This window comes from Miniopterus schreibersii (genome assembly GCF_964146895.1).
Source record: "Miniopterus schreibersii genome assembly, chromosome: 8".
Classification (NCBI taxonomy): Eukaryota; Metazoa; Chordata; class Mammalia; order Chiroptera; family Miniopteridae; genus Miniopterus; species Miniopterus schreibersii.
The window spans coordinates 19,976,302-19,991,929 of record NC_138109.1 but is presented as its reverse complement, the minus strand read 5'-3'; the positions used below and the strand labels follow the sequence as shown (position 1 = coordinate 19,991,929).

The following is a 15,628-nucleotide window of genomic DNA, read 5'->3' as shown; positions in this document are numbered from 1 at the left end:
CAATAAATTCTCTAACTTCAAAGTAATTAAACTAGAAACCAATAATGGAACAATGCTAAGAAAATACTTAGAAACCGGAAATTAAACAGCACATTTATAAATACTCCATGGGTCAAAGAAGAAACCACAAATGCAATTAGAAAATATTTTGAACTTAAGTAAAAATGTAAACAAAGCATATCAAAATTTTTGTGATGATGTTAAAGCAGTGCTTTATAGTATAGTTATAGTATTAAGTTGAAATTTATAGTATAGTATTAGTTATAGTATTAAGTATTAATACTTAGTTATAGTATTAAGATGTTAGTACTAGGGATAGTTATAGAATTAAGATGATTTATGAGAAATGAAAAAAGTCTGAAATTAATAATCTATCTTTTAAGAAACTAGAAAAAAAAGACGATGCTGAAACACAAAATAAGGAAAAGAAGAGCATAAAAATAGGAGCAGCCCGGCGGGCATAGCTCAGTGGTTGAACATTGACCAATGATCCAGGAGATCACGGTTCAATTCCCGGTCAGGGCACAAGCCCAGGTTGCAGGCTCGATCCCCAGTATGGGGCATGTAGGAGGCAGCCAATCAATGACTCTGTCATCATTGATGTTTCAACTCTCTCTCTCTCCCCCTCCCTCTCTCTTCCTTTCTCTGAAATCAATAAAAACATATTAAAAAAAAAAAAAAAAGGAGCAAAAATTATACCTAATCCTACAGACATTAAAAGCATAGTAAAAGAATATTGTGAACATTGTTATGCCAATAAATTTGACACCTCACACAAAAAAACAACAAAAAAACCCCACAAATTTTCTGAAAGACACAAACTAACAAAGCTTGCTTTAGAAAAAATAGATAACCTAAATAGCCTTAGAAATTGAAATAATAGCTTAAAACTTCCTACCAAAAAATCCAGACCCAGGCTTCACGGCTGAATTCTGCCCAAGAGTTAAAATAATTATATAAATTTTACTTCAGAAAATAGGAGTAAACACCAGCTCACTTTATGACACTATTACCATGATAGCAAAGCCGAAATCATTACAAGAAAACTACAGATCATATCCCTCTCAAACAGAGACACTTAAAACCTTAACAAAATATTTGCAAATTGAATTCAGCAATATACAGAGTGGGACAATGGTAGGTTTGTAGTTGTGGGTATGGGAAACACTGTTTATTCTTGTATTATTATTTATTATTGTATTATTTTCTGTACGAACTGTAAACACAACTAAGATTATAACAACCCAAATCTTAAAATGTTCAATAGTTCTGAACAGACACTTTACCAAAGAAGATAAAGGAATGGCAAATAGGCATATGAAAAGATGCCCAACATCATTAGTCACTAGGAAAATGCAAATTAAAACCACGAGATACCACTACACATTCACTAGAATGGCTAAAACTAAAAATCAACAATATCAAGTGTTGACAAGGTCATGGAGCAAATGGCACTCACACATTGCTGGTGGGAATTCAAAATGGTACATCCACTTTGGAAAACAGTTCAGCAGCTTCTTACAAAGTTAAAAATACACATACAAGCCCCACTAATCCCACTCCTAGATATTTTTCCTCAAAAGAAAACACGTTAACACAGTTTTATAACACAGTTTTGGCATTTTTGAAAATAGCCAAAAACTGAAACAACCCTAATTTCCATCTTCTGTTAAACAGTTAACAAACTGTGGTTTGTCCATACAATGAAAATACTACACAGAAATAAAAAGGAATCAATTGCTGATATATGAGACACATGGGTGAATATCAAAAACATTATGCTAAGTGAAGGAAGCCAGACACAGAAAACTACAAATGACATGATTCCATTTATACGAAATTTTAGGAAAGGCAAAGCAGTACCATTTTGCATAGATCTGCAAAGCAGATAGGTGGTTATCAGGAGTTGGAGATGAAGACCAATTGCAAAAGGTTACAAGGGAACCTTTTGGGGCAGTTTAAGTGTTACGACTGTGATGGTAGTCCATATAAATACATTCAATGCCCATCAAATTGTAGACTTAAAATTTATAAAATTGAAAATGTAATCATAACTCATTAGAACTAAAAAGAAATAAGGAGTATTATTCTTTTAATTTTGGTATGGGAAAGTCCTGTCAACAAAAAAAAACAGTCCATGGGGACTTCACTAATATATTATATAAACCAGTAAGCCTCATTATAGTATTTTTAAAAAGCTAAATTTAGACTTTAAAAAAAGAAAAAAATCTATAACAAAGATTAGAAAAAGCTTTCTAAGTAAAGAAAACAAAAAACCAACTCAATTATAGAAACAAAATAAAAAGTTCCTGCCGAAAGAAATCTAAAATACAAGATATGGTTCTTGACTTTAACACACACACACACACACACACACCACGAGGTTGTAAAACAATGTATGAAAATCCCTGATCTTGTCTGATACAGAGTTTTATAAACTACAGGAATTATCACTTATAGAATAAAGGAACAAAAAGAAAAGAAAAATTAAACTACTGCTTACTCTTCGTCTCGGCTGGGGGAAGCCATCTCTGTGTCGTCGTCTTGTTCGGGAACGTGCCTGGATTCCCTGTCCTTTATTCAGTGGGTCAAAGGATTCTATAATAATCAGCAGAAAGCATAATGTGAGATAAATAACTCACAGACTTAAAGATTATGACTGAGAAAGAAAATATCAGATAATAATCACTATATTCATTGTTTGTGATAACACAGAAATTTTTCATATATACTTAAGAGAAATAAAGAATATTGCATGGAAATTAAGAGTTCATGAACAATCAAGAAAACCGCCTTTATGGTTACTGTGGGAAAGCTTAAAATAAAACACACAAAAGAACTACTCATAAGGACAACATGATACAAATTAACACCTTCAAAGGCAGTGACCATTTGTGCCCTAGATCATTATCACACATTATAACTGCTTCATAATGACAATTGAGAGTTGTATCAATCTTCTAAAATAAGGACTTTCAGTGAGCAGGTTACATTGCACAAACCTGATGGAAAATCTGCTTCCAGATCTTGTTCAGTTTCCCCTTTAGAGAACTGCTTCAATTCTGAATCAGCCTCTTGCACAGCATTTGACTTTAAGGCATAATGATTCAACTCTTCCTCCCAGCTATGTGGAGTAGATACGGCCTCTGATTCAAGATCACCACTGTATGTGCTTCCTTGGTCTGAAATAGATGGAAAACACAGCCTCAAAATAAGATAGGCTCTTAACATAGCCAGACACCTTCCCAAAACCCCTAAATACCAAAAACAAATATGTTGAGGGACAATTAACTAGGCACATTTAACAATGAAGTAACTTATTTACCAGTCTCACAGAACTGGGTTCATATTCTTAGAATACACTTTAAAGCATCATCTCAATTAATCCTTAAAACCAATATTTGAGGTAGCTTTTATTATTCTCATTACAAATTAGCACACAATCATAAACATCAGTGCCCCTACAAATAGGTAAAACTGCAAATGCCTAATCCAAGGATGCTAATGCTTTTTGGGTTTGTTTACTAACAGGACAGTACATATTTCTAAGATCCAAAATATATTTAAAATTACAGACCTTTTTCAAATATCTTCGTGTCTAGAAAGAGTTCCTGCTCAGAAGTTTGGGATCCTAAAGAAAAAGAAAAGCACATAATAAACTATTTATATGTATACACAAGGCAAACTACATCTCAAATAATATATACATGAATTGCAAGAGAGAGTTCTAAATAAATAGCCTTCATTTACAGAAAGAATGTTTATTAATAAAAGTAGGCATGAGTAGTAAATGCAGTTAAGTAAATTACAACTTATAACAGAGGTTACACTTCTAGGTAACAGTATGAAAGAAGTCATGCCAAGAGACCTTTATTTTATATTCTGCACTTGTGTGCTAACTGAAAATTTTTTCCCCCATCTCTCTCTCTCTCTCTCTCTCTCTTTCTCTCTCACACACACACACACACACACACTCTCTCTCTCTCTCTTTCACAGACTGGCAAATCTGTTTTAAAATGCTTTCTACCCCAAAACATAGTATGTTTTGGAACCCCTGCACTGGAAAGCCAACAGACTTAGAACATTAAGTTATATAAGCAACCTACACATGGAACTAAACAGAATACAGTTCTATCAATTATAAACTCCTTTAAAAGTAAGAAGCCAGGCCTGGTCGGTGTGGCTCAGTGGTTAAAGTGCCGGCCCCAGGACCGAAGGGTCTCGGGTTCGATTCCAAGTCAAGGGCACGTACCTCAGTTGAGGCACATGGGGCAGGAGGCAACCAATCGATGTCTCTCCCATCAATATTTCTCTCTCCCCCCCCCCATTTTCTCCCTTACACTCTCTAAAAAAATAAAAAATCAATGGCAATAAAAAATATCCTTGGTGAGAATTTTAAAAAGGTAATAAACTAGTCCCGGCCAGTGTGGCTCAGTTGGTTAAGCATCATCTCATGCACCAAAAGGTTGCCAGTTAAGATTCTCAGTCATGGCACATGCTCAGATTGCAGGCTCAATCCCCAGTAGGGGGTGTGCAGTAAGCAGCCATGGGTGTTTCTTTCACATCATTGTTTCTCTCTCTCCCCCCCCTTCTCTCTTTAAAAATCAATAAAACATATTTCTAAAAAAATAAAAGAAGCTTAAAGATTCAAAGTAGTAAAAACCATTTTTTTAAAAACCCAAGAAAACTGCTTTTTCCCCTGAAATCAAAGTTAGCCAGATCCCTTTGGTTGAAATTTATTTTTCCCTCCTTTATGTTTTTAAACTATATGTGATTTTACTTACACTATGGTAACTACAACTATCTGTCTTGAAGCTTAGTTTTGAAAGTTCTTCTGTCTGACTCAACTGTAGGCTAAGGCAAAGTCAGTATTTGTTCAGAGGAAGCACTTGATAAATGTTAACTATTAACATGAGTGTAGAAGCCAATTTAAACTGAGGTTTACCATCAGGAATTGCTTGAACTTCCAAACTAAGTATAATATCAGAAATTTAGAAGATCAAGCATAGGTACAATATTCTAAGATATTAAAATACACATATAAATGGGATAGAATTATAAGGCTATATACTAAAGAGCAAAATGAGACCAGAAACACTGAAATGAACAAATAAGCTTTTTACCCATCACTCAGAACATATATGGTTTAAAAACTTACTGGCAACACAACAGAAAAGTTGACAGCAGTTTTTCAAATGCTACAGTGCTCAAAAAATCATCTAGCATTTATTATGCAAAATCAAATCCCAGTGGTTAGCTTTGTAAAAAACTGTCACTGAAAAAAAAAGAAAAACTTGTCAGGAAGAATAATTTCTTGGCTCATCAGTGATATATTAAAAGGCCTTGTGAAAATTCACTGATGTACTTCAACGATCTTAAACACCATTTTATATCTCTCTCTGCTTGTCATTATATCTCCTTATATCCAAAAATCAAGGAGCTGCTAATTAAGGCTAGAAACCTTTCAGGAATACAGTGGTACCTCGGTTTTCGAACGTCCCAACTGACGGACATTTCAGTTTACAAACACAGTAAATCGGGAAGTAAATGCTTCGGTTTTTGAACACACCTCGTAAATCAAACATGCCACACGGCTTCCACTGAGGGCAAGATCCTGAGGCCTAGCTGTCACCTGCTGATCCCTCGGTTTTCGAATGTTTCAAAACTTGAACAGTCTTCCGGAACGGATCACATTCGAAAACCGGGGTACCACTGTATATATGACCGAGTTCTGGTTAATGTCATGTATCACTTGCTTTGGAGTCAGACAGACATGGATTCAACTTCTGCTTCATTCGCCTCCTGATTGCATAACCTGGGCAAGTAAAATATCCTAGTTTCCAACTGAGGAACCTGAACTGAAGTAAACAGTAGCCCCCTAATACGGTTACTGGGACATTAAACGAGGCGACATACATAGCGCATTTGGGACAATGCCTAAAATATAGTAAGCACATAAATTTTAACTATTGTTGTTATCATTATTCTACACTCAGAATGGGATTTATCTACAGGTTACTTTGAGCCAAAATGCTTCTACCAACATGCTAGTTATTACACAACAGGAATTCTTATCTGAGGACCATGGCTTTGAATACAGGGATAAAATTTTAAAATGATCATGAAACTTGGATTTTTAGGTTTTCTGGAATCATTATCACTAAAAACTGTATTGAGTATCAGTACTTGGTTTCCTTCATTAAAAAGACAGAGCTTTCAGAGATATCAACAGGTTCAACAAACCCACAGATTTGGTATTTAAACACAATAAAGCATTTAGAGACATCTTGACAGCCCGATTCTTAAAATTACCTGTTACCTGAAAATGTGTAGGGGTGTTTTTCTTTCTTTACTTTAAAATTATACCAACCTCCCTGGGATAGAGTCTTCTCCTTCTCTTCATCTTCTGCAATCATTTCTGCCATCTCAAGGAGATCAGCTTCAAATGGATGTGAGGGAAGCTTTTCTTTAATGTCTTCAATACTCTCAGTGGCTTTATCTTCATTATCCATTGAAGATGGAATAAGCATAGGGACAGGCATCTGAAAGACCAAGGATGGACTGAAGAGTTTCTTGGGCAATAGGTTCATCATCAAAAGTATTATTTGTGAGATGATGTAAGTACTAAAATAATAAATTTAAGGTATTTCTATTGCTGATGACTAAAATAGTCTTGCTAGTTTGTTTTTATAAGAATACAGCCATTTAAATAAAAATTCAGTTTGAGCTTTTCTGCAAATTCAACAAAATGTGTCTTTGAATTCTCCAAAAGGATAATTATCTAACGTACCTTTGTTTTGCTTTTGATTATATTTCCTGTTTAACATTTTCACACAACTGTTTCCCTTAAAAATTCAGTACTGAGGGAAAATATATTTCAAATAAAAATATCAATACCTTTTTCTTTAATAAAAATTAAGAATCATGTAAATCACAGTATTCATCTTTTCATGCTTTATAGAATCTAGTGGACTAACACACACACACACAGAGTTTCTGATCTTTTTCTGAGTGATCTTATTATTATATGAAACATAAAAAAGCTACATCATAGCCTTCTCTCAGAAGGCAGGATACAAACAGAAGCAGTTCTTTATATACTCCATATTAAGTAATATAGTAATACGATTACAGCCAACCAGAGTCATATGTATTTTACCAAAAAGTGAAAGTTTTTTATGAAACTGTAAAGTTTTAATCGAGGAAAATGTGTACTAAATCTTAGTCTCTACATGATTACTCACTGGAACTGGAATTCCAAATGGGACTGGTGTATACTGAGTATACAGGTGAAGAGGTATGGGCACAAACACTGGTACAGGAACTGGCACCACAATGATCTGGGGCGGGCTTAGAGTATCTTCTAATGGAAAAAAAAAATCACAAAAACAAAAAGGGTCAGAAACCACCTTTTAATAAAAAACATTTTTAAAAGCACACAGAGATTTATAGTTCAAGAGGAGTGTAGTCTGTGATACTAGGAATTCATAGAAAGGAGAAATAAGTGAAGTAGCAAAGAAAGATGTGAGTATAGCACTAACAAAAAAAGTGAGCAACACAATGATTATCAATGACATGAGGATAAAATTAATGAAAGATATAATGTGGATGAATGAAGGGAAGGATGGGAAAAGTGTTCTTAGATGAGGGGTATGGAAAGCTGTTAACATGAATAAGTAGGTTATGTTAGAGAGCAGAATGAATAGATACAGGGCCATTTTTGTGAAGCTAAATCATTTCTAGTAAATAGTGAGGAGCAACTACAGATCCTTTAGCAGTAAGTAATGTGAAGAAAATAGCATTAAAAAGATTGTTTTGGCTGCCATCTTAGCACAGAATAAAAGTATATGAAGTGTAAAAGTAGGAGGCAATTACAATATGTAGAGCTAACATTATGAAGGCGTTAACTAGGGTGATTATGATACCTACAAAAAAGAATAAATATATATAGCTGATACGCTAAGGTGTTAAGAAGATGAAACAGATCTTGGAAACTAACTTAAATATGAGTAGAGAAAAATGGGAAGAATGGAAGATTCATTCAACTAACAAGTATCCTCAGAGTCCTTTCTATGTGCCAGAAAAATATGCTGGATAACTACAAAATCATTACTGTAGGAGGAAAATAATGCTGGTCACAAAAAGTGAAAAGCTGACAATTTGACTAGGCTTGGAAGTAGTAAATAATACAGGGTAAGTTTTATCATGGTGCAGTGGATGTAAAAAAAGTTACCAGAATAGAGATGTTTGATAACCAAGCTATGTAATACAAAATAAGTCACTATTGATCCAATAAAAATATAGGACTAAGTCACTTACAGCCTTACTATGTAATGTGGTTCATAGACCAGTAGCACTGACATTACACAGGAGCTTGTGAGAAATGTAAAACCTAAGGACTCACTGAATCAGAATCTACATAATAAAACCCCCAATTAATTCAAATGCATATTAATGTTTGAGAAACACTGGCCTACACGATAACCTTCTAGGAATCTAGGAATTTAGGACTTCTTTCTAGTTTAAACATTCTGGGGCTTTCATTTGGCAGGAGGAGAAGTTCCACAAACCCATTCTCTAGTGAAACAAGCAAAGCTGGTGAAAACTGTTAAAAACAACCATTTAAATTATTTGGAAATTGTCCTTAGGGCATACAGCAAATGGAGAAACATTTATTCAGGAAAATCTACTGAAATTCAGTAAGAACAGTGGAAGGCTATGACAGTTGATCCAGCACCTGCTTCATATCCCCAGCTCAGCCAGTTCAATGGACAGAAGCTGTACTCTGGGTGGGTGTGATCAGGAAGAATGGTTTCTCTTCAATCAGCTGGTAATCAAGGATTACTGTATCTCACTAGGAGGGGCAGGCCACCGTTATTTTTAATCCCCTTCAACTACAAGTTTAAGAGGTTAATTTCCTGGTGAGTGCAGATGACAGGCTGGGGGCTCCCTTCCTCCACCCAGCTCCCACTCATAGGACAGAAGCCCTGACACAGGAATGGATGGCTAAGAATAGCGGGGTCCAAATCACCATCACCCCAGATCACTTGTAGCACAGAGATTCCATTCCAGGATTGGCAAGCTGAGAAGGTCAGAGGCTAGCACCCTGGACAAAATTCAGAGAAGTGGTTCAGACATTGTGCCTGGGAGAGAGGCAGTTCATAAGGAAAGAAGCTCTGAAGCTCTCCTTAAATTCCAAAGTCTGTACTTACTCCATAATATTACACTACCATTAATAAGAAAATTAAATAAAGTGTTCACAGTATGGTATGATCAATTAACTACCTTCTCTTTGTCATAACTTGTTAAGTCTCAGATGTTGAAAATACCTAACTCACAGGGATGCTGAGAGAACAAAACTGAATAATGTATTTATGCAACCAAACACACTACTAGGAAATAATAGGCACTCAATATAGTAGGCACTTAACATAGGCAGATCCCACATTCCTTTCCCCTAAAAAAATTAAATGAAGAAAGTACAAGAAATATACCTGTCTGGCATTCTTTGTTTTGGGTATGTGGTTTGCATGAGGTGGCTTTAGTCTGTGTGATGGGTTTGCACAATAAAGCTTTATTCTTCAAAAGTCTTGGAGGCTGGGAAGGTGGGAGTTTCAGGGCATCTGTTTGTGTACTTGCCTAGTTAAAAACAAAAATCAAAAGAAATAAAAAATAAATCTCAGATACCAAAGAGGTTGTCAAAAGTTTATCATTAATTACAGAAAATATAATTTCTAAAGAAATACTGTATTAGAATTACACAGAAAACACAGAACATATTCCTGAAATAGCAATATAGCAATATTTTGATAACTACATATTGATTCTAAATATATCTAATTACCAGTTCTGTTTACCAAGAAAAATGTTATTTCTATTATTGTAAGCCATTGTTGATTAAGCACAAAGTTGGTTAAGTTTAAAATGAGAACTGTTTTTTCTAGACTAAGTGAAGTCTTAGAAGCCTTAGTTTCAAGATAACTAGAAATAACAATCACTTATGATCATTTTACGGATGGAAAAAAGATCATAAGAATGGTATCCCACAGACCAGGAAACACTTTAGAAATGCCACTGTTTTAGTCATCAGAGTTTCTCATTATTTACTTTTTTCTTATTGTAAGAGAAAAGCAAAAAATTTTGAGTAAAAAAAAAAAAAAAGTAATGCTTATTTACAGCACAATCTCCATGGGGTAGAAAACAAACTGCATTTATAATTATCTTATTTACAATCTGACTACATTACAAATGCCCCAGAAACTTTTTATGCCTGAATTCTGTACAATTAACTTTAAATCTATACAACAACAGCAAAAACTTCAGTAACTACATAGATAGCAAGCATTTAAAGAAATTAAAGTATATAAAATACCTAATTAAATAACAAAAAATTCTGTTCCTGAACAAAGATTAAATGAGCTCATAACATTTATTTTATATAATAAATAATAAAAAAGGGCAAAGTAGCTTAGACATATTCATATGACATAAAAATGGAATATAAATACAGTGGCAATACCAATAAAAATAAAACTTACATCTCCAATGATTTTCGCTGTTACTGTTGGAACTGCACCTGATATAAATTAAAATATATGTTTAGTATCTTACACAACTGAACATTAGCATTAAAAGTTGATTATTAGACAATAAACATAAAGTCTCTCATAATAAAATATGTATTACCTTAATTTAATTCAGGGAAAGACTAGCATCTAAAGTATAATATGAGAAAAAATATCTAGAAATTATGAAAACACTAATACCCTAGCAGCTCACAGTGAGCCACCATTGCTAATATGAATGTATCAAACATATGAAAATGATCACTGATGGCAAAAAGATAGAGAATCACTATACTCACCTCAAAAAGGCTAGATAAATGCCTTCAAATTAAGTCATACCTTGTAAAACGCTGTTAGAATTCACTGTGGGCTGAGCAGCAGGAGCACTTGCTAATGAGACTACATTAGCTATAACTGGAGTTGAATCTTTTCTTAGCGATGGGGGCCCTGCTGAAGCAGCTGACACCATGGAAATGCTTGCTGATTAAAATAAACAAAAATTTTGAAAGCTCATATAATTTATATGCACATACATAAAAACCAACATCTTTTAAGTTAAAGTAAATTCTGTTAAAGCAGTCACTTTAAGACTAACTGGGTTTTTTTTCTATTTTTTAATTAATGAAACTTAAAAGTATTCTGTGTTCTTTATCTTGTATAACTATGCAGACGATACATTTAAGAGGCCATGTGATTTAACATTGTATGCTCTTTTTATAGTCTCAAATCCTTTTTTAAGGAAGTGAAGGTGTACACATCCAATTACAATACATTAACTGCCATTCTTTCCTATAAAGTTTTTTAACAGTTTATTTGACTCAACTGCTCAGAGAAAAGTAAAAAACCTCATTTTTACTGGGCTTTAATCTCAGGTGTTAAACAAAAAATGATCTAAATGTTAATGTCATGTGAATTGAATGAAATGTATGTTTCATCACATTATTGACAATTGTTTAACGTTCCCAGTCTGTAAAAGTAGGTAGTCCCCTACCCTGATCAAAGACTAAAGTTTAATTTTACCTGCATTGTTTTGTGAAGGTGGGTCACACATACTTTGCTGATTACAGAACATCAAGATACAAAGCAGGTTACAGAAATGTTTCATTTCTCCACGCCATTTCAAGGACTCACTGAGTTTACCCTGTCGCTTACAGCCATCACATTTGGCCATCTGAAACAGAAATAGAAGATAGTAAAGGAGTAAGAAACAATTAACTGTGGTCTGACAATAAAATCAGGATACAGGAGAAAACGGGACATCTGTAATATTTTAAACAAAAATAAACAAACAAAAAAATCAGGATACATGTAACAAGTGAGAGCATTAACTTAGAATTTAGGTGACAAAAATGAAGGTTCCTGGCTGGCATGGCTCAGCGGTTGAGCATCAACCCAGGATCTAGGAGATCAGGGTTCAATTCTGTCAAGGCACATAATCCCAGGTTTCAGGCGTGCAGGAGGCAGCCCATCAATGACTCTCTCATCATTGATGTTTAGATGTTTCTATCTCTCTCCCTCTCCCTTCCTCTCTCTGAAATCAATAAAAAAATTTAAAAACAAAACAAAACAAAAATGAAGGTTATCTATCCTAAAGTGGTACTTATTTATCTATCAATGATTTTATACTAAATGTTAAAAAGTCATAGATGCCAATAAATTGTAATTAAAAAACACAGTGAAATGAAATAAGACCTTCCTCCAAAACTTAAGACAAATTCATTTTAGTTAAATAAATGAACAAAATTATAATTTTAAATATGTACTGTCTTAAGACTGTTATATCTTCTCCATGGAAATTAAAAACAAAGGGAATATAACTTCAGTGACATTAAAGTCTTCCAAAATCTTAATTTAATGCTGGAGAACATAACAGATTTAATCTTAAAATTTTTGATGATTAAACTGCATACTTCATCAAAGAATAAAAGAATGGAATAATGTATGCCCTAAGTTGAAAACTCACAGACAGGAATTATATTTACCTGATAAAACAGAACTGTATATTTGGACATGCATTCTTCACAACAGAACTCTTCCACCTTCCCCCCCAAATTATTCTGTACCAATTTGGGAGATGTTTGTAAACAATAACTGCACATTTTACAGTGATTTCCCCAGAGTTTTGCCAAGTCATGTTTATAAAGCAATTTGCAACCTAAAAAAAATCAGGAAAGATAAAATTAACATTAGGCAGAAATATTAAGTATGCCCTATATTAAATGCCCTATAGCAAAATTTCCACACTTAGGTCCTCACCAATGAGATCAAGAGATCAATATAGAGGATCAATACTATCACTTAAAAAATATTATAGTGCTTCACATACAGTAAAAGTTAATTTGTTTAATAAAGCTTTTGTTTTATTTGGGTATGTGATATCACAATGTAAAATGTATTTCTTTTTGTGTTGTGGTCAAAAGGTTTGAAATCCACTAGTCTAGTAGGCTAATCTCGTGCAATTTTAGAATAACACAAAACATTCCAAACATGTAAGATAGTCATTTAAATAAAGAAGAAAGTTTCCTGAATACTGATTTGCAAATTCAGATCATTTACATTCAGAAACATAATGGCTGTTTAAAACAATAAAAGTATAATTTACCAAATATAAAGAGTTTCCTTTAGAAGTTCTAGAACTAAAAGAACCCTGTCAACCAAATATCATTAAATGTTTGTCACATTACCATCATCTTCTGCAATATACTTGAAGGATCATTTCTTTCATTTTAACATTTATATTACATGAAGAATTAGATCAGAAAAAATTGAACCAAGCATAAACAAACAAAAAGGGTTTGGTGTTATACACAGAGGATAAAATAGATAAATTAACATACTAACAGTTTAAATCATCAACTACTTTTAAAATAACCAACATGCTCAGTAGGTAAGATAATCTCCCATCTTTACCTTCACTACAGAATGACTTGTCAGTGCCTGAGAATCTCACAGTCTCCTTTACAATTTTCTCAATTTTACAATATTCACACATTGCCATTACATGATTTATTTTCTTATATTCATCAGAACAATTCTTGCCACAAAACTGAAACATTTTACCCTGCAAAGAAATAATCATTAGGTACTAATTAAACATTTGGTTTATCTTATGGAAATCTATATCCCTCTTACTTTCAAAACAGTGTAATTTTGAGAGATAAAACGGCAGCCGGCCGGCATGGCTCAGCGGTCAACCTATGATCCCAGGAGATTGTAGTTCGATTCCCAGTCAAGACACAAGCCCAGGTTGCGGGCTCCATCCCCAGTTGGAGGCGTGCAGGAGGCAGCAGATCAATGACTCCCATCATTGATGTCTCTATCTCTCTCTCCCTCTCCCTTCCTCTCTCTGAAATCATTAAAAAACAATATTTTTTAAAAGGTCGAAACAATTTTACAGATAGACCAGTTTATACTCAAACCCCTTATCATGATCCTACACTTTACCTTATAGTCAAGAAGTTCCGGTTTTGTGCCAAAAAGACGGTTACAGTGCTGACACTTAAGTTTTACAACACTTCGTGCAAACCCAACATGTTGAGACTGGGCAGCAAGACGCTGGAGACCAGCTGCAGCAGAGCTATTGATGGAGGTGGGAGAAACAGCAGAGGTGTTACCTCCTCCTGCTGACACTGTTGAACCTCTGGGGATGCTTACAATTACTTGGCCCTGAGACAAGGGCACTACTGAAGAATTCATTCCCGTTGGTTTGTTAAACAAATTCTGGGGGGGAAAAAGGGGGGGGATCAATGTCATCATTTATTCAAAAAAAGAAGTACTGACTGTCTAAGTATACCAAGCACAGTTCCAAGCAACTAAGATACATTTGTGAACAGGCAAAAATTCCTACCTTTGAGCAGCTTATACTTGAAAGGGGGGGGAGTGTCATTTATAAGCAAAAAAATAAAATAATTCAAAAATAACATGTTCCCAATAGACAATCTAGGTAATAATAGTACCATTAATTTTACAGAAGGCAGTTAAATGACATGCCTCCAAATACAGGATGAACCAAAGAATCCAAGCTTAATAGGACTGAGAGAGAAATTTAAGCAATCCAGGCACTAAGTAAACACCTAGTAAGTTCACATTACTATACAGTAGTAGGCAACTCATTAACTGGAGAAGAGAAAGATTCCTGAAGCCATACCTGGAAAGCTACCACACAACTGTAGCTGCAGAAGTTGCGTATACTTCCATCTGACATGGCTAGGTGATACTGAGGGATTGCTGAAGTTTTACAACTGTTACACTGAACTTGTACACCTTAGAGTAAATCAAAAGAAAACTAATGAATAATATATACAAGTGTACACAAATGTATAAGAAGATAAATAAATTTTATAAAAGATATGAAAGAACTCATAGCACTCAGCAAGAGAAAGAAAACAACCCAATTAAGAAATGGGCAAAGGACTTAAATAGACACTTCTCCAAAGAGGACATATGGATCGCCAAGAGACACATGAGAAAATGCTTGACATCACTAATCATCAGAGATGCAAATTAAAACCACAATGAGGTATCACTTCACACCTGCCAGAATGGCTGCCATCAACAAATCAACAAACAACATGTGCTGGGCGAGGGTGTGGAGAAAGGGGAACCCTAGTACACTGCTGGTGGGAAAGCAGACTGGTGCAACCACTATGGAAAACAGTATGGAGGTTCCTCAAAAAATTAAAAATGGAGCTGCCGTTTGACCCAGTGATTCCACTCCTAGGAATGTATCCTAAGAATCCTGAAACATTCATCAGAAAGGATATATGTACCCCGATGTTCATAGCAGCACAGTTGACAATAGCCAAGATCTGGAAACAGCCCAAGTGTCCATCAGTAGCTGAGTGGATAAAAAAGCTGTGGGACATTTACACCATGGAATACTACACAGCTGTAAAGAAGAAGAATCTCGTACCCTTTGGGACAGTATGGATGGACCTGGAGAATATTATGCTAAGTGAAATAAGCCAGGCAGCGAAAGACAAATATCACATGATCTCGCTTTAACGTGGAATCTAAAGAACTTAATAAACTGATGAACAGAATAGATTCAACGACATGGAAGC

The 15,628-nt window shown here is 34.6% G+C and overlaps 1 protein-coding gene across 8 annotated transcripts in view; it reads right to left on the bottom strand.

Moving 5' to 3' along the window:
- Window positions 1-15,628, bottom strand: part of ZMYM4 (zinc finger MYM-type containing 4) — a 92,442-nt gene that overhangs the window by 12,039 nt on the left and 64,775 nt on the right. For all 8 annotated transcript variants that reach the window (XM_081145024.1, XM_081145023.1, XM_081145025.1 and 5 more), the window contains 13 exons: window positions 14,713-14,828; window positions 14,010-14,285; window positions 13,476-13,626; window positions 12,548-12,720; window positions 11,586-11,736; window positions 10,905-11,045; window positions 10,539-10,576; window positions 9,495-9,639; window positions 7,245-7,363; window positions 6,371-6,542; window positions 3,578-3,631; window positions 3,003-3,182; window positions 2,504-2,598 (listed from right to left, as the gene is read on the bottom strand). In XM_081145024.1, coding sequence (XP_081001150.1) covers window positions 2,504-2,598; window positions 3,003-3,182; window positions 3,578-3,631; window positions 6,371-6,542; window positions 7,245-7,363; window positions 9,495-9,639; window positions 10,539-10,576; window positions 10,905-11,045; window positions 11,586-11,736; window positions 12,548-12,720; window positions 13,476-13,626; window positions 14,010-14,285; window positions 14,713-14,828 — 1,811 coding nt within the window. The remainder of the gene's footprint in view (window positions 1-2,503; window positions 2,599-3,002; window positions 3,183-3,577; window positions 3,632-6,370; window positions 6,543-7,244; window positions 7,364-9,494; window positions 9,640-10,538; window positions 10,577-10,904; window positions 11,046-11,585; window positions 11,737-12,547; window positions 12,721-13,475; window positions 13,627-14,009; window positions 14,286-14,712; window positions 14,829-15,628) is intronic.